Raw genomic sequence first — 21,501 nt, forward strand, 5'->3', positions numbered from 1 at the left:
CGGAAGCCGCTAGATTTCCGGTTTCCAGCAACGTGGTTCACTGGCGGCGATTCCTTTCTCGGTGGGGTTGGTGTGTGCTGACCGTGGGCACGTCTCTTAGGCTGGCGTGGTCCTTGTTTGGCTGTACGCTGGAGCTAGCCACAGTCTCCTTTGAAGAAGTGGGTCTGTCCCGTGAAAGCTCATCACCTAATAAATTATTTGTTAGTCAAGTGCTACTTACCTGCTTTCTTGTTTTGAGGGCCCAGCAAGGTACGTGGCCTGGCCGGGGGAGAACTGCAGAGGCTGTCTGAGCCGCACGAGGGAGGTACGCTGGGGCTGGGAGACGAGGAGGCGGTTTTGGAACTGGAACTACAATACTGCAGACAACTGTGAGAAATAGTCAACAGTTTCTATGTTAATGTCCCTTTAATGCAGGGTATTTCTATATAGGGAGTAAGACTCGAAAGTTAGTTCAGTATCGGCTTCTGTCTTGAAAATCACGTTTCCTGTATCCGTGCAGCTCAAAAACTGCTAAAGGTAGAAGCACTTTTCCCCTATCACGAAGTCCTGTGGCACCTCATAGACTAACAGGTATTTTGGAGCATAAGCTTGTGTGGGCAAAAGGTTATGCTCCAAAATATCAAAACAAAAAGCAGTCAAGTAGCACTTTAAAGACTAGCAAAATAGTATATTAGGTGAGCTTTCGTGGGACAGACCCACTTCTTCAGACCAGAACAGACTCAATATTTAAGACACAGAGAACCAAAAACAGTAAGCAAGGAGGACAAATAGGAAAAAGATAATCAAGATCCATCAACTACATGAAAAAACTCGCCCAGAAAACTGTCTTACTCTTTGTTACACTCCAAAATATGTTAGTCTATAAAGGTGCCACAACTTGTTTTTGAAGATACAGACTAACTTGGCTACCTCTCTGACACTTTTGCCCTAGACTCCTAAGTGTGCTCAATGTATTTTTAATTTTGTGGGTTTCAGATGATTTTTCATGTTTGCCCCCAAAGTGAATGGAAATCAAATTCAAAATGACTTTTACTGGAACTTTTTTTTGTTTCCTGTTTCTGATTTAGATTGTGAACTTAAGGCAAGGATTCTGTTAGTTGTTTGACAAAGGGCAATTATGGGGTAGCACAGCATTCAATGCTGTATGCTTCCATTTACCAAGAGAGTCCGGCTACAGTGGTATTGATTTTTCAGCTCTTATGATGATTGTGTAGGCTCTTGGCTCTCCCATCATCCACCCAAAATTAGAGGCATTAGATGAGCGCTGCAATGGGAGACTTGAACCAAGGAAGTTAAGACAAAAAGCAGTCAAGTAGCACTTTAAAGACTAGCAAAATAGTTTATTAAGTGAGCTTTTGTGGGACAGGCCCATTTCTTCAGACCATAGCTATACCAGAACAGACTCAATATTTAAGGCACAGAGAACCAGATACAGTAATCAAGGAGGACAAATCAGAAAAAAATGATCAAGGGGAGCAAATCAGAGAGTGGAGGGGTGGGCAGGGGAAGGTGAAGAATTAGATTAAGCCAAGTATGCAGATGAGCCCCTGTAGTGACTCAAGGTTCCCATCCCGGTTTACACCACGTGTTAATGTGCTGAATTTGAATATAAAAGCCAGCTCAGCTGTTTCTCTTTGAAGAACGGTGCAAAAGTTTTTTTTTTCAGTAACACACATACCTTTTCAAAACAAAAAGCAGTCAAGTAGCACTTTAAAGACTAGCAAAATACTTTATTAGGTGAGCTTTCGTGGGACAGACCCACTTCTTCAGACCATTCCTGTGTGTTACTATCAAACATACCTTTAGGTCTTTAATAGAATGCCCCATTCCATGAAAATGGTGACTAACGGGTTTGTGGATCTGGAGTGTTTTCATGTCTGTTTTGTGCCCATTAACCCTTTGTCTAAGAGAGTTAGAAGTCTGTCCAATATACAAAGCATCTGGGTGTTGTTGGCACATGATGGCATATAGAGAAGTTACTCATCTGTGTAGTAACGATGGTTCTTTGAGATGTGTCCGTGTGGGTGCTCCACTGTAGGTATCGGGCTCACCCTGGCGCCGCAGATTGGAAAATTTTTAGCAGTCTCCGTTGGGTCGCGCATGTGCCGATGCGCATTGGCCCTTCGCACGCCTTCGGTCACGTGTGTGATCCGGTCCCTGCCAGTTCCTTGACCAACCACCCCGGATGCTTCTGAAAAACACGAAAAACAGAGCTCCGAAGCGGGGAGGATGGGCAGGTAGTGGAGCACCCACGGGGACACATCTTGAAGAACCATCGTTACTACACAGGTGAGTAACTTCTCTTTCTTCTTTGAGTGGTCCCCCTGGGTGCTCCACAGCAGGTGACTACCCAGCAGTGACCCCAAATGAGGTGGGTGTCCGCTTATGTGCGGCTTGCCCTTGATAGGACTGCTGTCGATAGGCATGTATCTTCATTGAACAACCGGTGCATGGCATAATGCTTGGCAAACGTGTCGTAAGATGACCAAGTCGCTGCTCTGCAGATGTCTTTTAATGCAATGACTTTGAAGAAGGCCGTCGACGCTGCCGTCGCTCTGGTGGAGTGAGCCCTGGGCAGAACTAGCAGAGGGGTCTTACTCGGCTCATAACACAGTCTTATGCAGGATACGATGTGATTTGAAATTCTTTGTGAGGATAGGCCTTCCCCTTTTGACCTGGGTGCGAGAGACACCAGGAGTCTGTCCGTTTTCCGGAAGGGCTTAGTTCTGTCTATGTAAAAGGCCAACGCCCTCCTTATGTCTAGCAGGTGCAGCTGCGCCTCTTTGCTAGAATTGTGAGGCTTAGGATAAAATGAGGGTAACGCTATTGGTTTGTTAATGTGGAACTCTGAGGAAACCTTTGGAAGGAAAGCCGGGTGTAATTGTAAGATCACCACTTCTTTTGAGAATACTGTGCAGGGTGGCATTGCCATTACTGCTGCGAGTTCGCTCACTCTGTCGGCTGATGTGATGGTGAGAAGGAAGGTTGTTTTCAGGGTAAGTAGCCGGAGGGGTACTGTGGCCAATGGTTCAAAGGGTGGTCCCGACAGCGTGTGGAGGACCAAGTCCAAACTCCATGACGGCGATAGCGGTTTCCGAGGAGGGTACAGGTTTACCAGCCAATTTAGGAACCGTGTGACCATAGGATGGGCGAATATGGTAGGCCCTTCTTTATGTTGAAACTCTGATATAGCTGCAAGATGGACCTTCAGAGAGGACAGGGAGAGTCCGTCTTGTTTTAGCTCCAGCAGGTATTCTAGAATTGCAGTTATAGGGACGCCCTCAGGAGCCAACTGCTTGGAAGAACACCAGGAGATGAATCGTTTCCACTTCTGCGCGTAAGTACTTCTGGTGGAAGTCCTTTGACTGAACTCCAAGACGTGTTTCACTCCCTCTGGACATGTACTCTCTTAAGGCGCTGAGCCATGGATTAGCCACGCCTGTAGGCAGAGTCTTTGAGGGTGTGGGTGCACTATGGACCCCTGAGCCTGCATGAGAAGGTCCGGCACTACCGGTAGGGGGAGTGGTGGGCGGCATGACATGCGCAGAAGCAGAGGAAACCATTGCTGTCAGTCCCAAGTTGGGACTATCAGTATTATGCATGCTCTCTCTCTTCTGGCTTTCTCTAGAACCTTGTGAATGAGTGTCGTGGGAGGGAACGCATAAAGTAGAGGGCCCTTCCATGGCACCGTGAAGGCGTCCCCCAAGGATCCCTGTCCTATGCCTGCTCTGGAGCAGTACTGAGGGCATTGTTTGTTGTTGTAAGTGGCAAACAGATCGATTTGGGGAACCCCCCATTTGTGAAAAACTTGTTGGAGCAGATCGGCACGGATCTGCCACTCGTGTGTGAGCGCAAATCTCCTGCTTAGCTGGTCTGCCTTCACGTTGTGGACACCGGGTAGGTATGAGGCTTTCAGCGTTATATTGTTGACAATGAACCAGTTCCACAACCGGACTGCCTCCGCGCATAGCACACGGGATCTGGCCCCTCCATGCCAGTTGATATATAAAACATGGTGGTGGTGTTGTCGGTATTTATCCCGACTACTTTGCCGTGCAGGTATTTCCGAAAACGTCTGCATGCACTGAACACTGCTCTGAGTTCTAGTATGTTTATGTGCAATGTCTTTTCCATGGGGGACCATAGCCCCTGAGTTAGTTTGTTGCCCATGTGCGCTCCCCATCCTATGTGGGATGCGTCTGTTGTAAGAAAAATCGCGATTTGTGGTTGGTGGAAGGGCACCCCTACTAGTAAGTTCTTGGGATCTCCCCACAATGCCAGTGACCTGCACACCTCCGCTGTGGGCGATACTGCCCTGTGGATGGTATGGACTATTGGTTTGTAAACGCTCGCCAGCCAATGCTACAGGCCCCGCATATGCAGCCCGGAATTCTGTACCACGATCGTGGTGGTCGCCATGTGCCCCAACAGTTGTAGACATGTTAGGATTGGCACTGTGGGGCTGTACGTCATCACTTGTACCAGGGATTTGATGGTGCGGAAACGGGCCTCGGGCAAGTATACTCTTGATGTAGTAGAGTCTATGCTTGCCCCTATGAACTCTATATTCTGCGTAGGCTCGGTCTTCGATTTCGAGAGGTTGATAACTAGGCCCAAGGAGGCGAATGTGTTTGTAGTGACGTGTATCATGCGTAGGACCTCTGCCTTTGAGGCCCCTTTCAGTAGGCAGTCGTCCAGGTATGGAAAAATGAACACACCCTGTCTGTGTAGGTAAGCTGATACTACCGCCAGTGTTTTGGCGAACACTCTGGGCGCCGAAGAGAGACCGAATGGAAAAACTCTGTATTGGAAGTGCTCCCTGCCTACTGTGAAGCGGAGGAAACGTCTGTGTGCCGGGTGAATAGTTATATGAAAATACGCATCCTGCAAGTTGAGGGCTGCAAACCAGTCTCCATCATCCAGTGCCATAAGTATGGAGGCAATTGTAGTCATCCTGAAACGCTGTTTGCGCAGATGCCAGTTGAGGGCCTGTAGGTCCAGGATTGGCCTCCAGCCCCGTCTTCTTCTCTGTTAGGAAGTACCATGAGTAGAACCCTTTCCCTTGGAATTGTTCCGGAACTCTCTCCACCACCCCTGTGAACATGAGATGGTCTACCTCCTGTTTTAACCTTGTCTCGTGGGAGGGGTCCTTGAAGAAGGGCTGGGTGGGCGGTTTCGGTGGAGGTAGTGATTGGAGGGGGATTGTGTATCCCGTGGCTATAATCTCCAGTACCCATTTGTCTGTGGTGATGTTTTGCCATTGAGAGTAGAACGGTTTGAGCCAATGATGGAACATGTGCTGGGATTGGCATTGAGGGGTGGTCTTGATATTGCAGTCCTCAACATACCTGTCAAACTTGCTGTCTCAGGGCTTGCCCCCAGGGTGCGCAACCCTGCTGGGGGCGTCGTCTGGGGGCCCTATACTGTTGCTGCTGGTGGTGGCACCCTTGGTCATAGCTCCGTTGGTATTGTGTAGAGCCTTTGCTGGGGGTAAAACTTCTTCCTCCTGTACGGAGGGGTATATATGCCCAGGGTCCTAAGCGTGGTTCTCAAGTCCTTGCTGGAGTGTAGGACCGAGTCAGTTGAATCTGCGAATAACTTCTGTTTATCAAATGGAAGGTCTACAATTTTTGTTTGCAGATCTCTGGGAATGCCAGACGTCTGGAGCCACGATTCCCTACGCATTACCACTGCTGTGGCTGTGGAGCGTGCTGCTGTGTCTGTCAAGTCCAGGGCAATCTGGACTTCTGTTCGTGAGGCTGCGTAGCCCTCTTGGACGATCGCTTTCAGCACTGGTTTCTTATCCTCTGGAAGGAAATCCATGAGGGAAGTAAGTCTGGAATAATTGTCGAAGTTGTGGTTTGACAGGTGTGCTGCATAGTTTGCCGTTCTGAGTTGTAAAGTAGAGGAAGAATAGACCTTCCTACCGAACATGTCTAATTTCCTCGTGTCTTTTTCTGACCCCCCTGATTTATATTGGGGTGTCTTGGATCTCTGCTGTGATGATTCGACTACCAGGGAATTTGGTTGGGGGTGGCTAAACAGGAATTCCATGCCCTTGGTTGGAACAAAGTATTTCTTATCCGCCCTCTTATTTGTGGGAGGGGTGGAGGCTGGAGTCTGCCATATGTTGGTGGCTGATTCCATAAGCGCTTCATCTAGTGGGATAGTGATCTTAGATGAAGCCGGGGGTCTTAAATTTTTCAGGAGTTTATGATGCTTCTCCTGCACCTCCGCTATGTGTGTGTGTGCAACTCTCTTGAATAGTTCTTGGAATTGCCTACGGTCGTCCAGGGGGGAAATATCCCCGGGGACAATCCCCTAATCTGGGGAGGACAAAGAGGCGTCGCCATGATATACCTCCTCTAATTCCTCCTGATTCCTGGATTTGTCCATATGCTTGCCCTTTTGAGGATTCAGAGGGGAGGTTCAGGTCCGGTGGACCAACATCCGCCTGGGAAGGCTGTGTTCTTCTCACGGAGTGAGACTGTGTGAAGGGGTGTTGGCAAAGTGTGGGTGGGGATCTACCCCTGGACCTGGACCCCCTGTGCTGGTGTTCAGTATGGTAGGGATGGCCATAACAGCAGGGGCAAGGGCTTGGTGACAGGGATCTGGACCACGATCAGAAAACGTATGCATGGGGTCTAGATGAGCATGACCTCCGTGATGACGCTGAGAGTGGCGGAGATGCTCTGTGATAGTATTCATAGGGGTCCCTACTGGAGATTGGTGAAGGTTGTCTGAGCTAGGGGGATGGTGGTTGAAGGAACGGGGATGGAGGTCTGAAGCAGGCCATTGGAGTTGCTGCCCGATGTATTTCTGGGGGGGGAGCTAGGCGATAACGGCAACGTGGTGGCCTCCGGGGATGGGCTGCGGTGCCGGGTTTTGGCTTTTACTTTTCCCTGTCCCTGCAAAGCAGGCACCGCCCTCTCCTGTGCCGGGGACCTCGGCACCGTTGTGGGTGCCGCGCTCGGTGCCCCTGTGCACGGCACCGCGCGGGTAGCTTCCTCCAGCGCCGTTGGGCCCGTGCCGGGCACCCCTGCTCTGGCGCTGTCAGTGCCCCAGGGCTTGGTGCCGTGGCAGTTAGTGTTGCTGATTCCGGCGCCTGCGGTGCCCCCGCTGCCGACTGCTTAATGGTCGGAGGCCCCAGTGCACCTGTGTGCACTACAGTTGTCCCGCTTTGAGCAGCTCGCGGGTCAGAGCCCTGTGCTCTGCTCGTCCTGCTCGCAGGTGTTACCGGCAAGGATCAAGCTGGAGAAAGCTTCCTTTTCTTTTGTACAGAGGAGGTTAGGGATGCCGCCCTCCTCTTGTGCGACCCCGAGGGCCCCTCTTTATGGGGCTTGTCCGATGGTTCAGGTTGGAGGGCCTTATCAAATAAAATCATTTTCAGCCTCATTTCCCTGTCCTTTCTGGCTCTGGCTGTGAGCTTGGAGCAGTGAGGACACTTTTGTGGAATGTGGGTCTCCCCGAGGCAACGAATGCACTCGCTATGCCCATCTGAGGCAGGCATGGCCTCGCGGCATGACGCACATTTCTTAAACCCCGGTGAGGACATCTCGGCCCGGGCATTTAAGTCTTTGAATGTTAATAGGGCACTTAACAGCTAATCAGTCCTGGAAAAAATATAATGTTCGTGGCTTTTAGGATAGCAGACCGCTTAAGGTGGCCGCCTCCCTTCTCCTCTCTCTCTTTTTTTTTTTTTTAAAACTATATCTACATTTAATGGAACAACTTTAACAATGCTAACTAAACTATCAAACTAATAAGTATTAACAAGATTAACAAAATTAAAAGATAGTTTTATCTGTTTCAGGCATTGGAGCCGGAGTGGAATCCGTCTGCAGCCGTTGGCGGTTGAGAAGGAACTGGCGGGGACTGGATCGCGCATGTGACCAAAGGTGCACGAAGGACCGGCGCGCGTTGGCACACGCGCAACCCGACGGAGACTGCTAAATATTTTCCAATCTGCGGTGCTGGGGCGAGCCCGACACCTACTGTGGAGCACCCACGGGGACCACTCGAAGAAGAAATAATGTTAGTAGAGCAGCATGTTACTATTCAAGGAAGTTACGGTGTTTGGATGGGCAGGAAGAGAACCAGAGACATTGCAGATTGAATGTCATTGCTTTCCTCCCATTTTCTCACTTGAGGGTTAACAAAAAATGCAATTTGAAGGCCCCTTTGGCCTTACGGGGTAGATTAGAAGCTGTGAAAGAACACTTCTCATGTGTGTCTGGGTTAAGTCAATTCCCTCCGCTCCCCAGGAACCTTACCCACCATCCATGTGATTTTTATTAGGGATGGTAATATTTAACCAGAAAGCTTCACCCCAAGGACATGTGGCTTATCAGAACCAGTGGAGGTGGACCAGCTCCTGCCTGCAGCAGGCAGAGATTTGCTCCAGGACTGAGGGGCCACCACAGTTGGGGGGGCTGTTCCAGCAAAACCAGATAAGCACCCATGTTCAGTGGCCTGGTCATGCCATGAGCAGCAGTACTCCAGCCAAGCTGGAGCTGTCCCCCTTTACAGCAGCCCCTGCAGGAGGAAGGGGGACCACAACTGGGACTGCCATGGACAGGGACTGCTCCAGCCCAGCTGAAGTGCCCCCACCCATGGCATATCCAGGACCAGGCTGCTGCTGATGGGAGCTGTGCTGGAGCCACCAACAGTGGGGCTATGGACAAGGATGCTCCACACCATCCAGAGCAGCTCCTGTCTGTGCCAGACCACTCCAGACAAGCCAGGCTAGTGCAGCCTCCCTAGCCACCTCCTCCGACCTCCTTAATCAGTTAACTGGTTAAACTTAACATTTAACAAGTCAGCTAATTAAACCAGATTTTACATCCCTAATTTTTGTTCGATGATAGTGCACTTTATGGGACCACATCTAAAGACAACTTCGGAACAATATCTAGTGCATAATTCAGCAGTCCACATACTTAGTTGCACATTTCAGGGAAGTCTTTTACATCCATGGTTATTGAGCCTGAAATTCAAGTGGTTTTGATGCGTTGATCAGTTATTCTCTTTTATACGCTGCACTGCTTGGGAACACACACGTTCAATGAAGAGAAAGTTGTCTATATTCGAAGACTAACCACAAACAGAATAATTCTTAAAATGGTTCTTTATTCATAAACTTGATGCAAGTTTACAAATTACTATACATTGCCAAATAATTCTGCAATGAAAAATGAAATCCAAAAAAGCATGCCAATGTGCATCTGTTAACCTGCTAGCCCATTAGAATATTAAAGAATTTAATAATATAGTCAAAGATTTCAGCCTCAGGTTTTAAGGACCTTTAATGCTTAAAGAATTCTGCCTCTCTCTTCACTTAAGGTTGCTGTCTGAGCAACTGACTACCAGGATTGCATACAAATATATGTACAACCAAGTAAGCACAAAAGCTGGCAAGTCATCCGCTATACTCCCTAGACGTCTACTTGAAACAAAACAGTACATATTGGGAGTAGTGACAAATTCCTTCAGTCTCTTCTTTCAAGCTAAAAACTGGAGTTAGAAGCAAATGCACAAGGGTCCATGGGTGCCTGATAGAGGAAAAAAAAGAGCACAAATTTGATAGTTGTTAATGAAAAAATACCCCATGCTTCTGGGCTAAAAAAAAAAGTGCTTAATCCATGGTACACACCCTTTTCTCTTTTCCTGGCAGTACAAGGTGTAATCACTGATTCTACAACCAAAACAGATTTGATTTAGATAAGGCAATGAAATATAGTAATTACACAGACCTGGATTCATTTACTTATAATGAAATAATAGCTCCTGTTAGTCTTTCAATAACAAAAAGCATTGTCATGATTATGGCAACATTTTTACAATTCTGAATCAGGTGATGTCTTGTTCGTATTTTATTGTAGTTTTTATATAAAAAAATTGTTCAAGGATTTTCATTTTAATTTGTGCCAATCACTTTATAAGTTTATTAGTTTAAAAATGATTGCAACAACCCGTTAATAAAATGGAATACCTAAAAAGGCTTTTAGTATCTTAAATAACTTCAAGCTGCATACTGTAACTTTTTTTTTTTTTTTTTTTTTTTTTTTTTTAAAACTCAAGTAGCTTGAGCCAACAAGTAGCAGGAACAGCCCACTAAGATTCTGATGCCCCAGTGCAAGTGACTAATTACAAAGTTTTATTGGCACAGCCTTGTTCTGCTTAAAAATACAACCATCTAATTAAGAGAATCTCTTCCAAGAAACAGTTCATATTCTCATATGGCCATGAAAAAAGTTTAATAACTTTAAATGTTTTCCTATATCATTAATTTGGCAATACTACAAATATTTTCATTTTAGACCAGGAAAACTACTGTGATTTACATGACCTGAAATTTCCTAAAACAGTATTAAACAATGTATTAAACTTTGTTGGCTGTCAATGAAACAATACAATACAAGTCTGCACTCCGCAGTCTGCAAAAGGTAAGAAGTCGTGAATGACTCCCATTGAATGATCTCCTAGTAACTCAATAGCCAGCTTGAAAAAGTTTGCACTTTTAAATGAAAAGCAGAAAGGACGGAGTGGCCCAAACATGCTCAGTCCATAAGGACAAATACAGTAAAGGCCAAAACTCCTCAGTCCAAGATACCTAATAGGAGTGAAATGGTATGGCTGTAAATTATACTGGATTTGTCAGTTGACAGATGATAATCCACTAATTTATCTAATAGCTACAGTCTTCAGTACAGTTGTTACAGGGGCACGCATAACTTGAGTCTGTGTGTGTGTTGGAAAGAAATAAAAAGAGCTGTCTGATGTTGGTCCAGGTGTACAACAGTCCACACTATTAACCATCTTCTTTTGGAGGAGTGTACCAGCCTACAAAAGAACAAAGAAATGCATTAGGTACTCTTTACTTTAGTGCAAGATGGCTTTAAGTTTTGTTTTGATGTGTAATTTAAACTTAATTGTATTTGAAAACCATACTAATCTACAAGAGTCCCTACACTGATTTCAGTGGGAGTTAAAATACTCATCGCCTTGCAAGAGTAAACCCAGTATTCATATTTGAAAATAAAGCATTAAAATTGAGCTCTTGTTGGCAGCAGCCATCCTACTGAATTAAACAAATCTTAAGACACCAATATAGAAATCAAAGAGTAATGGGATCTAGTTTCCATCTGCTTTAGTAGAAACAAAGGTCCAGATTCCAGGATGTATTAGCCAGAATGTTGTAAGCCAGACACGAGAGGTCATTCTTCTGCTCTATTCAGCACTTAGAGGACCTCAAAACTGGAGTAACATGACCAGTTCTAGCACCACACTTCAGGAAAGAGACAAATAGGACAAAGTCCAAAAGACAGCAACAAAACTGATTTAAAGTCTAGAAAAATGGCTATGAGGAAAGACTGAAAAACTAAGTTTTAGTCTGGAGCAGAGACGACAGCAACACATGATAACTGTCTTCAAGTACGTAAAAAATTGTTATGCACAGGATGGTGACAAATTGATCCTGTCAATTGCTGGAGATAGGACAGAAAGTAATAGTCTTATATTGCAGCAAGGGAAATTTACATTAGGCATTAGGAAAAAAATCAGTCGCAACAGTAGGTTAGCACAAGAATCGGTTACCTAGGGAAGTTGTGGAATCTGTCATCATTGAATGTTTTTAGGTTCAAACAACAGCAGTCAGCGACACTGTATGTAATACTAAGTCCTGCCCCAGTGCTAGGTGACCTATTGAGGTTCCTTTCTATCTTAACGTTTCTATGATTTTTCAATCCGGAAGCCATGCATACAGTTATTTGATTATATTGGTATTTGTATACGAAAAACCCATTTTGCACATTCAAACTCAACTTTTGCACAAATGTTTGGAAATATATACCAAGATGTTCCTAGTGTTACAAGTCTTTTTCATTCTGCTGAGGAAGGAACTGGAATGATGAACTATAACAGCAAGTTCAGAAATGCCAACTAAGCAGTTTAACTTTCAATATATATTTCAGTATTGCTGAATATCCAAAATAACTTCTGAACCTGTAAAGGACTACCAAGAGACCAAAGTGTGCATGGTATTTTTAATATCTATTTAATTTTAATCACCACTCTAGCAAAAGTCTTAAGAGATCAGAATCAGATCGTGTGATTAGCATAGTGCCTACTTAAGCTGTTCCTGAGGACCTACAAATAACTGTAAGTCAAAGCAGCATTTGGATGTCATTAATATTGTGGATGCTGCATGTATTGGTAATCAGCGTAGTGTATAACTAGAACTAAAACAGAGAGCTAGGCTGACTTTTTTTAGAATAAAAGCAACCAAAAAGCATCAGTAATAGCAGCTAATCACACCATTTCAAAGTGCTTTAGAATCAGCAATTTCCATTACACTCCTCTGCCACTAGTTTAGAATACATGCTTATTGTGCAGATGTGTGCCTCAGTTTCCCTGAAAAATATATCCAAGGACTAACTGCAACATAGCTTTTCTGGCTCCCAGTACCACGTTTTAACCACTGGGTTAAAACTCTGTGCCTAGATAAAAATTCTTTGCTAAATACAGACACTTCCAAAGAGAATTATTTATTAAACAGTGAAGAGTAGTTGATAAGTGCTTTGAAAGTAGTTCATAAAGCTAGGTGACTTGTCCAGTTGCGAAACAATGGAAAAAACTATAATGTGGGATGTTAGCAGAGTTATCTGCTACTCAGGGGGCTCACTCAAGCTGTAAAGTATTAATACTAATTTTTAGCTTAAGCCATGTCCAGCTTATCACGCAACAAGTGAACAGCAGCACCAGCAAGTGGTAACTTGCTTTGCATGGTGGAAAGCACACCTGCCACCCCAGAATTAAGCCTTTTTAGGCTTATGAACTTTCCACATATTTTTGGCCTTTGATCCTCACTTCTCCTTCATTCTGTCATTGACTGGGACTTTCACTGATTTGATTTAGATTAGCTCATTGGGGTAAAGAAGAGATGTCTTATTTGCTGGCAAAGCATCTTACGTTTCAGGCACAACAAAAATTCTGGCTAATTGGGTGGAAACAAAACACAGAACAGAGCGATCGTTCAATGCATTGAAGGGGCACAGGACATTCTTGCTTTCGCCAAAATCCATAAAAGTTTGTACTGTATGGCAATTATATAAATACTTCTACTACTTAACCCTTGTACTCCACATGCTGCACAGGTCATCTTCAAGTCTCTTCCACTTCACTATGTCTTGGGACAAAACTTCTAGATGGCTCCAGGAGTTATATTAGCTTCAAGCATCATGATCTTTCCCATGATACAGTACAATATGTACAGACAAGAACCTGCCACATGAAAAATGTAAATATTTACATACCATTTTTCTCATGTATTTGTACTAGAGACTTATAGGACTGCTGTGCTCTTGCTAGATTATATTGATTCTGAAAGAAAAAACAAAACAAAACACATTTTTAGGGATACCATCAAGTCAAGTGATACCTCTAGTCACACAGGACCAAAAAATTATGGACACTGACACAAAATACCATAAAGTAATCCTTAGAAGTTAAGACAATGCTAAAAATGATTATTAAAAATGCGCCACGCAACAAACCAACTGTGGTCTTAACTTGCAAAATCCACAGGCTCTAGGAGTGAAGAGCTGGAACTCATACTAAAAAGCTATGTACAGCAGCAGTGTGATGGGGCTTGCTAGCTGATAAAATACAGAGTTTTGAAGTGCTGATTTTTCACTTCAAAAAGATGACCTTTAGACATTGCATTTTTTGGTCAAGTACAAGTTGGATATTTTTCCACAGTGCCAATACAGGAAAAATTAGGACAGGCAAATATTAGGCTACACTGCAATAAAAAGCTCCTCCAGCTGACCTGCATTGGCTGACTTGTTCTTGAGTGGCTCAGGTTACTGTTTACATCTCTGGGTTCAGGCTGGATCCCAGACTCTGAAAGGGGTGGGGGGTGAAGACCTCAGAGTTTGGATTTTAGCCTGAGCTTAGACAGCTACTCTTCAATTTTACAGCTCTGCAGCCAGAGCTCAGAGAGATAACAAATGCCGGACAAAGGTGTTCTATTGCAGTGTAGATGTAACATCTCACAGATGAATGACTTATGGTAAGGGACATTTCAAGTGGGTAGACTTCAAAATGAATCAATCTACTTAAAATACAATGTTTAAAAAGATTCTTACTGTCAAACTAATTAGCCATCTTCCACAGAAGGCTTTTAACATTAAATATCTAATCTCATGGTCTTTTTTTTTTAATTAAAGAAAAAGGGAATGGGAAGAAGTAGACATGGTGCATTTTCCATGCACTCAATATCAGAAATGCCTCAAAAATCAGCAGGTTCTCAAAATTTCAGATGGTTCAGAAATTTGAGGTATAATTTTGAGCTATGAGACCTAACTATCCTAGGGATCCTAGAACTCTACTCGACTACAGGAATACACATCTGCTCAGTGTTAAATTATAATATGACTGAATATCCTAAGAGACACAACAGACATGAAATTCAGGTTGATAAGTGTTAAGCAGATTTGCTATTCTGAAGAGTCAATGGACTGGTCCAACAGGGCAGCAGTCTCCTGCCACAGGGTGGAAGCAATGGATAAAATACATTTTAAGGGTGCCTAACTGATCTAGGCTTCTAGTTAATTCATAAGCCCTTACGCAAGGTCCATAAGCTTTAGAATTAAGCGCCTAAGCTACTTTGCACGCTTAAACATATTTACCCAACAGGATTTGTCCCTTTGGTGTTGTTCTGAATGACTAGCCTGTTTGTATACATACAAATTTGAACTGTATATTATTAATGCACAGAACAGCTGCCCCCTTAACAGTGATAAGATCAGATGACACAGAATAACATTCAAAAAGATCTGGGACAGTTATTTTATTACTTTTTCGTCTTTTATTAAAAGTACTATTTTGTGTTTACCAAAAAAGCTTTCTTCAGATACTTTTTCTCAACTACCCAAGAAGAGGCAAAAGTTGTTTAAAATTAGGTTGGATAAAACCATTTCCCTGTACGAGAGTGACATGCCTTAGAATTCTGCATAGAGATGTAGGGCTCTTCACCCATATTGGCTTTAAACACAACATGGATTCAGTCAGCACCAATCAGAATTTAAGAAGGCTCAGAGCCTCTCCTCAGAAGCACACACAACTAGGGACAAAAAGACAAAGCACTGGGAGAGAAACCCTTAAAAAGAGTCAATCTTGGGAGAACATTGAGGCTGAAGTTTATATTATATTGAATTATCAACAGAAGCCAGGAAGAGGATAGTCTCAGAGAGAAACTGTGTTAGTCTGTAGCTTCACAGAAAAAATCCAAGCAGTCCTGTAGCAGCTCAGGCTAAGTCTAGATGATAGCAATCTGTCAACAAGTTTTTGTTGGCAGCTATCTTCTGACAAAGCTTCTGTTGACAGATCGTGGCCAGACAGCAAAGCAGATCGCTCTGTCGATCTGCTCTGTTCACAGAGAGGCCAGACTGCCCAGCCACTCTCTCAACAGAGCTGCCACACGGAACACCATCAGACTGTGTCGCATGGCAGGCAATCCCTTGGGGGAGCCCTGTTGAGATGGGCCCTTAAAGCCCACTCCCCACCCACCCCCGATGCCCATTCCCTGCCCATGACAAGGCGTGCCTACCTCCATGAGGGACAGCACAGCTGCTAGAACACGGCTTTGACACTTGCTGAGATATATAGTGCTTTCCAGATAGCCATGGTGCCAGAGCAGCCCCCAGGCTTGCACTGGCCCCACCCATAGGTGTTTCAGCCCCTACTGCAACTTCACATGAACATCCTCCTCGTCCTCTGGGAGTGCGAGCCAGACGCCAGCCTTGAGGAACTCACCGTTGCTACCGCATGGTCCCACCTGCACCTGCTCCAACCCCAGGTGCACAGGCAGATCGGGAGGCACCCCACCAGTTCCAACTGGTGGGACTGCTTGGTCATGGGGCAGTGGGACGACTAGCAGTGGGTCCAGAACTTTCATGTGCAGAAGAAAAAACTTTCCTGGAGGCTCTATGCCTAGTTCACCCCTGCCCTCCAGAGGCAGGACACAGGGATGGCAGGCTGCAGCCATGTCGAGAAGCAGGTCACAATCACCCTCTGGAAGCTTGCCACCCTTGACAGCTACAACTCCATGGGAAATCAATTTGGTGCAGGGAAATCCACCATTGGGTCCCTCCTCATGGAGGTCAGGCACTCCCTGGCTGCAGTCCCTGCCTGTGTGTGCATGCGCACAACCCTCCCCACCATGGGCAGCAACCAACACCCCCCGCAGCAAGTATATCAACAGAAAGGGGTACTTCTCCATGGTTCTGAAGGCCCTGGTCGACCACCACTTCACAGACATTTACATCTGGTGGTCAGGCTGTGCACAAGACACTCAGGTGTTCTGCAACTCTGGCCTGTGCTGGAGCATGGCGGCAGATGCATTTGTTCCCTGCCAGGATCTGGCTGTCAGGGACATGCCCCTCTGCCGTGGGAGACATGGCCTACACCCTCATGCCCTGGCTGAAAAAACCTATACTGGTCAGCTGGACTCCAGATGGGAACCATGGGCAATGCCTACCCCAGTCAGGCCCAAGTGCAGGTGGAGTGTGCCTTCGACTGCCTCAAGGCATGATTTTAGCATCTGCTCACCCATCTGGATATGGGGAAGCACAGCATCCCTCAAATTGTGACAACGTGTTGTGGCCTGCACAGCACTGTGGGGGGGAAGCGGGACTCCTTCCTTCCAGGTCGGGGGCAGATGCCAGCTTTGGGAATAAGCAGCCAGGCACAGCTCCAATCCACCAGCCCACCATCACAGGCTGCAGATCCACAAGGTCCTGAGGGAAATCTTCTCCCACGGTCCCCAATAATTCCCCCAGGGTTCCCCCAGCAGGGCCTTGGGCCCACAGCCCTACCCCACCCCCACCATGACTCCTCCTGTCGCCCCCCTTTCTGATCCTTGCCCACTAAACACGGACACAGAAGTGGTGCTCAAATAAGTTTACTTAAATAAAAACCAGTGCAAAACAGAAATGGTGCAATGACTATTTACATCAAAGGCAAGTGTAAAAACAACAAAGAGTGGGGGAGGGGGCCTCAGTCCATGGAGGGGTGAAGCCCATGACCCAGAGGGGGAGAGGGGCCCCAAGAGGCATCTGCCTTGCGATCTCCTCCTGCTGCGGGCTTGGGGTCCCAGTCAGGGCTGGGTTGGAGCTGGTAATAGTGGGAGGTAACAGAGGCGGTGGGGTGGGCATGGCCCTCAGCCACTGCCAGAACTCAACAAAGCCCTGAGGGGGCAGGGACAGCAGCGCTGGGCAGCTGGGCCACCATGTCCCGCCAGATGCTGACGGCAGCATCAAAGAGGGACATGAGTTGGTCCCAGACCCACAACTGCCACTCCTGGTCATCTCACACCTGCCACTCCAGAAGCTCAGTCATCCTCCAGAAGGTGGGCCCTCTGAAGGGCCTCCTGCACCCGGCGACAGACCCTTTGGCCGTGGGCTTGCCCTGTTGGTGGTGCAGGGCTGGCCTGGCCCTTGGATGGTGCACATCCAGCTGTAAGGAAGACAAGAAGGGGAGACAGTGAGTCATTCACACAATACAGCCCCTGAGGTCGTGCCCCCCACTTCCCACCAGTGACAGCAACCAACACCCCTGGGGCAAGGCACAGGAATGTCCCAGGAGCAGAACCATGTGTGGCCAGCACAACGGGTCCTGCCACCTGGGGGCTCCATGGTGCTTCCGGAACTGGGCTGACTGCTGCAGGCCCACCCCGCGGGGAACAGGATAATGGCCAAGAGGGGCTGTCTGGCCACAGAGGGGTCCTCACGTGGGTGGCAGGTGAGCAGGGAGCAGCCTGGCCCCTCCTGACCTCCCCCACACCCCTATGGCTCACAGCACTGTCTGCGGATGCCTCATGCCTGCAGGCATGCCCACGTGCCAGGAGCTGCGCCCCATGGTGCATCTAGGGTCAGGCCAGTGCCCATGTGGCTAGCCCGCTTCCAGCTGTGGCAGGTGCTGGCAGGTGCCATTCCCGCCTGCACGGGTGGCACATGCTACCTTGCACCTAGTTCCATGTACCAGGACCACAGCACAAGGTGCCAACCAAGCCAACTGGGCGACGCTCATGGCATACCCCACCTGCACGACCTCCCACACCCTGGGGTGTGTGATGTGCAGGGTACTTACTGGAGGGACCCTCGCCCAGCTCCGAAGATGCCCTGGAGGTGGTCTGGCTCATGGGGACAGACTCCATGACAATCACAAGTGTGCTTCCACTTGCCTCGGACCCTGTGTCTGCCTCTGGCTGGGTCCCAGGATGCCGCTTCTCCTCTTCCTTTGAGGGCTCCTGCTGCAGGAGTGAGGGCTCCAGCTGCACGGGGGAACCCTCCTGCGCTGTGTTGATGGGGGTGTCTGGAGGGGATGACTCATCAGCCCTCAGGAGCTGGTGCAGCTCCCTGTAGTAGGGGCAGGTGGTGGGTCCTGCCCTGATCTTCCACCGGTGTCACAGGCCCAGGTGTAGCTCTGGCAAAGTTCTTTCACTTTCACCTGCAGCTGCTCCACGATTCTGTCAGGATGGCCCCATTCAGCAAGTGCAGTAGCCATTAGGGAATATGCAGGGGCATTGCACCACTTAGTCTTGGGGGTGAGGAGGGTCTCTTCATTGCCCCACAGGACCAGGAGGGCCTGGATCTCCAGCCTGGTTCAGGATAGGGTCCTCCTCTAAGTGCCCTGGGGTGGGTCCTGGGACCCCTCATGCTGCTCCCTTGTGGGCCCCGGTGGGTCTTCGGGTACCTGCCTGTCTGCCATCAGGCAACACTGGCAGGAAACTAGTGCCTGTGAGGGCTTGGGGGACTACAGTCTGTAGCTCTGCTGCTGCAATGCTCTCAGCTTCCTGCCACAGGGTTTCCTCAGGCTCCCTGAAGCTTTAAGAATGGCCAGAGGCAGGCAGCATAGAGTGCCAATTAATGTGAACAAGTTGTCCCCAGCAGCACCTGTGTGGTGCCCTGGAGGCAGTTTCTGTTGATAGAAGGACCCCACGGAACATCCAGACAGTCTTTCTGTCAACAGATCTGTGTTGACGGAGGTGTTCTTCCTCATGGGGAGCAGGATAAGACTGTCAACAAAAGTCCTGTGTTCTGCTCATTTACTGTCTGGATGCTCTCTGGGTTTTGTTGACAAAACCCCCTAGTGTAGACACAGCCTTAAAGGATAATTATTTTTATTAAGTAATGAGCTTTCGTGGATAAGACTCCAGAATGTGAAGAAGTGGGTCTTACCCATGAAAACTCGTTTCCTTCCATGTCAAAATATATTTGTCTTCCAGCTCACAAGCACATTCTTTCCTAATCAACCCACATTGTCCGTGTCTGGAACACTCACCACAAATATACTATGTTTCAGTACACAAAAGTAAATGAAAAGCTTAGCCAGACATTAAACAACAACTGTTTTATAACTGAACTTTCCATAACAGTCAACATAAAATGGAAAATAAAACAAACATTTACCCACAACACCTCAGTAATTATACATAAAGAAAGGTTACTCACCGTAGTAACGGTGGTTCTTCGAGATGTGTCCCCGTGGGTGCTCCACATTAGGTGTTGGGCTCGCCCGGCGCCGCAGATCGGATCTTCCAAGCAGTTTCTGCCGGACCGCGCATGCGCCGGTGCACGCTGCTCCCCCGCGCGCTCCTGGCCATGTGCGCGATCCGGTCCCCGCCAGTTCCTTGACCAACCGCCTCGGATGCTCCTGCAAAACACTAAACAGAGATCCGGAGCGGGGAGGATGGGCGGGTAGTGGAGCACCCACGGGGACACATCTCGAAGAACCACCGTTACTACGGTGAGTAAACTTTCTTTCTTCTTCGAGTGTCCCCGTGGGTGCTCCACATTAGGTGACTACCCAGCAGTAACCCAAGATAGGAGGTGGGTAATCGGATTATGTGCAGCTTGTCCCCGAGAGGACCGCTGCTGAGAGACGGGTATCCTCTTGGAATACCCTGTGAAGGGCGTAATGTTTGGCGAAGGTGTCACAGGATGACCAGGTCGCCACTCTGCAAGTGTCTTTTAGCGCAACGCCCTTGAAAAAAAGGCTGTTGATGCTGCCACCGCCCTAGTGGAATGAGCCCTGGGCGTGGCCAGTAAAGGAGTCTTTTTGAGTTTGTAGCACATTTTTATGCAAGATACGATGTGCTTAGAGATTCTCTGCGAAGAGAGACATTCTCCTTTTGATTTGGGAGCGATAGAGACTAGGAGCCTATCCGTTCTCCGGAAGGACTTGGTCCTGTCCATATAGAAAGCTAGCGCCTCCTCACGTCCAGGAGGTGTAGGCGCGCCTCCTTGTTAGAGTTATGAGGCTTTGGATAAACAAGGGTAAACAATAGGTTCGTTAGTATGAAACTCAGAAAGAAACTTTAGGAACAAGGGCTGGATGCAGCCGTATGGTTACCGCCTCCTTGGAAAAACAGCGCAGGGTGGCGTTGCCATAACTGCCTCAAGCTCGCTCACCTTGCGAGCTGACGTGATTGCGAGAAGAAAGGTCGTCTTCATCATAAGGAGGCGGAGGGAAACCGTGGCCAAAGGCTCGAACGGTGGTCCCCTTTTCGCATTAAGCACCAGGTCCAAGTTCCACGGAGGTGGAAGCGGTTTCTGAGGGGGGTATAGGCTTACCAGCCCTTTGAAGAACCTGGTAACCATGGGATGGGCGAACACCGTGTGCCCTTCCTCTTCGTGTCTGAACGCCAAAATGGCGGCCAGGTGGACCTGAAACGAGGATAGCGAGAGTCCTCCTCTCTTGAGGTCCAGTAAATACTCTAATATCACAGCCATAGGCACCGAAAGGGGGCTAGCTGTTTGGTAGAACACCATGCCGTAAAGCGAGTCCATTTCTGCTTGTAGGTCTTCCTGGTGGAAGTCCTCCTGCTACTTTCTAGGACTTGCTGCACTTCCTCCGTACGTGTGCTCTCTAGGGAGCTGAGCCATGGATTAACCACGTTTGTAGTCGCAGGCCTTGGGGGTGCGGATGCACTATGGACCCCTGGGCTTGCGTGAGCAGATCCAGCGCCACCGGAGGGGACATCGGTGGCCGGTCCGACATGCGCAGGAGTAGGGGGAACCATTGCTGTCGATCCCACGTTGGGACTATCGGGATCATTCAGGTTCCTTCCCTCCTGGCTTTCTGCAACACTTTGTGGATGAGCACTGTGGGAGGGAAAGCGTAAAGCAGGGGGCCCCTCCATGAGATCGCGAAGGCGTCCCTCAGGGACCCCCGACCCAGTCCTGCCCTGGAGCAGAATCGTGGGCACTTCTTGTTGTGCTGAGTAGCAAACAGGTCTATCTGGGGAAAACCCCATGCGTGGAAAAATCGGTTGCAGCAGATCGGGACGGATCTGCCACTCGTGCGTGAGTGCGAAACGCCTGCTCAGCTGGTCTGCCTTCACATTGCGAGCGCCTGGTAAGTACGAGGCTTTCAAGGTTATATTGTTGGCGATGCAGCAGTTCCACAACCGGACTGCTTCTACACATAAGGCACGGG

At 47.8% G+C, this 21,501-nt stretch overlaps 1 protein-coding gene and 1 long non-coding RNA gene across 9 annotated transcripts in view; one reads left to right on the forward strand and one right to left on the reverse strand.

Annotated features, from left to right (window-relative positions):
• The first annotated feature begins 24 nt into the window (after window positions 1-24).
• Window positions 25-10,113, forward strand: LOC142019922 (uncharacterized). Of its 4 annotated transcripts, none has more exons than XR_012647228.1 (5): window positions 25-3,337; window positions 3,629-3,897; window positions 4,732-4,857; window positions 5,641-5,830; window positions 7,814-10,113. It is a non-coding gene; the product is annotated as an uncharacterized LOC142019922 (long non-coding RNA). The 4 variants fall into 4 exon arrangements; XR_012647227.1 differs by having other exon boundaries at window positions 3,629-3,760; XR_012647230.1 differs by lacking the exon at window positions 3,629-3,897.
• UBE2Q2 (ubiquitin conjugating enzyme E2 Q2) overlaps window positions 9,110-21,501 on the reverse strand; it is a 90,095-nt gene continuing 77,703 nt past the window's right edge. For 4 of the 5 annotated variants that reach the window (XR_012647226.1, XM_075007338.1, XM_075007337.1 and 1 more), the window contains 2 exons: window positions 13,314-13,380; window positions 9,110-10,842 (listed from right to left, as the gene is read on the reverse strand). Coding sequence is in view for 3 of the 5 variants with exons in the window: in XM_075007338.1 (XP_074863439.1) it covers window positions 10,811-10,842; window positions 13,314-13,380 (99 nt within the window). In the remaining 2 variants the exon portion in view is untranslated. The remainder of the gene's footprint in view (window positions 10,843-13,313; window positions 13,381-21,501) is intronic. The other variant, XR_012647225.1, reaches the window with a different exon arrangement.

Source organism: Carettochelys insculpta, chromosome 12 (assembly GCF_033958435.1).
Source record: "Carettochelys insculpta isolate YL-2023 chromosome 12, ASM3395843v1, whole genome shotgun sequence".
In the NCBI taxonomy this organism is placed as follows: domain Eukaryota; kingdom Metazoa; phylum Chordata; order Testudines; family Carettochelyidae; genus Carettochelys; species Carettochelys insculpta.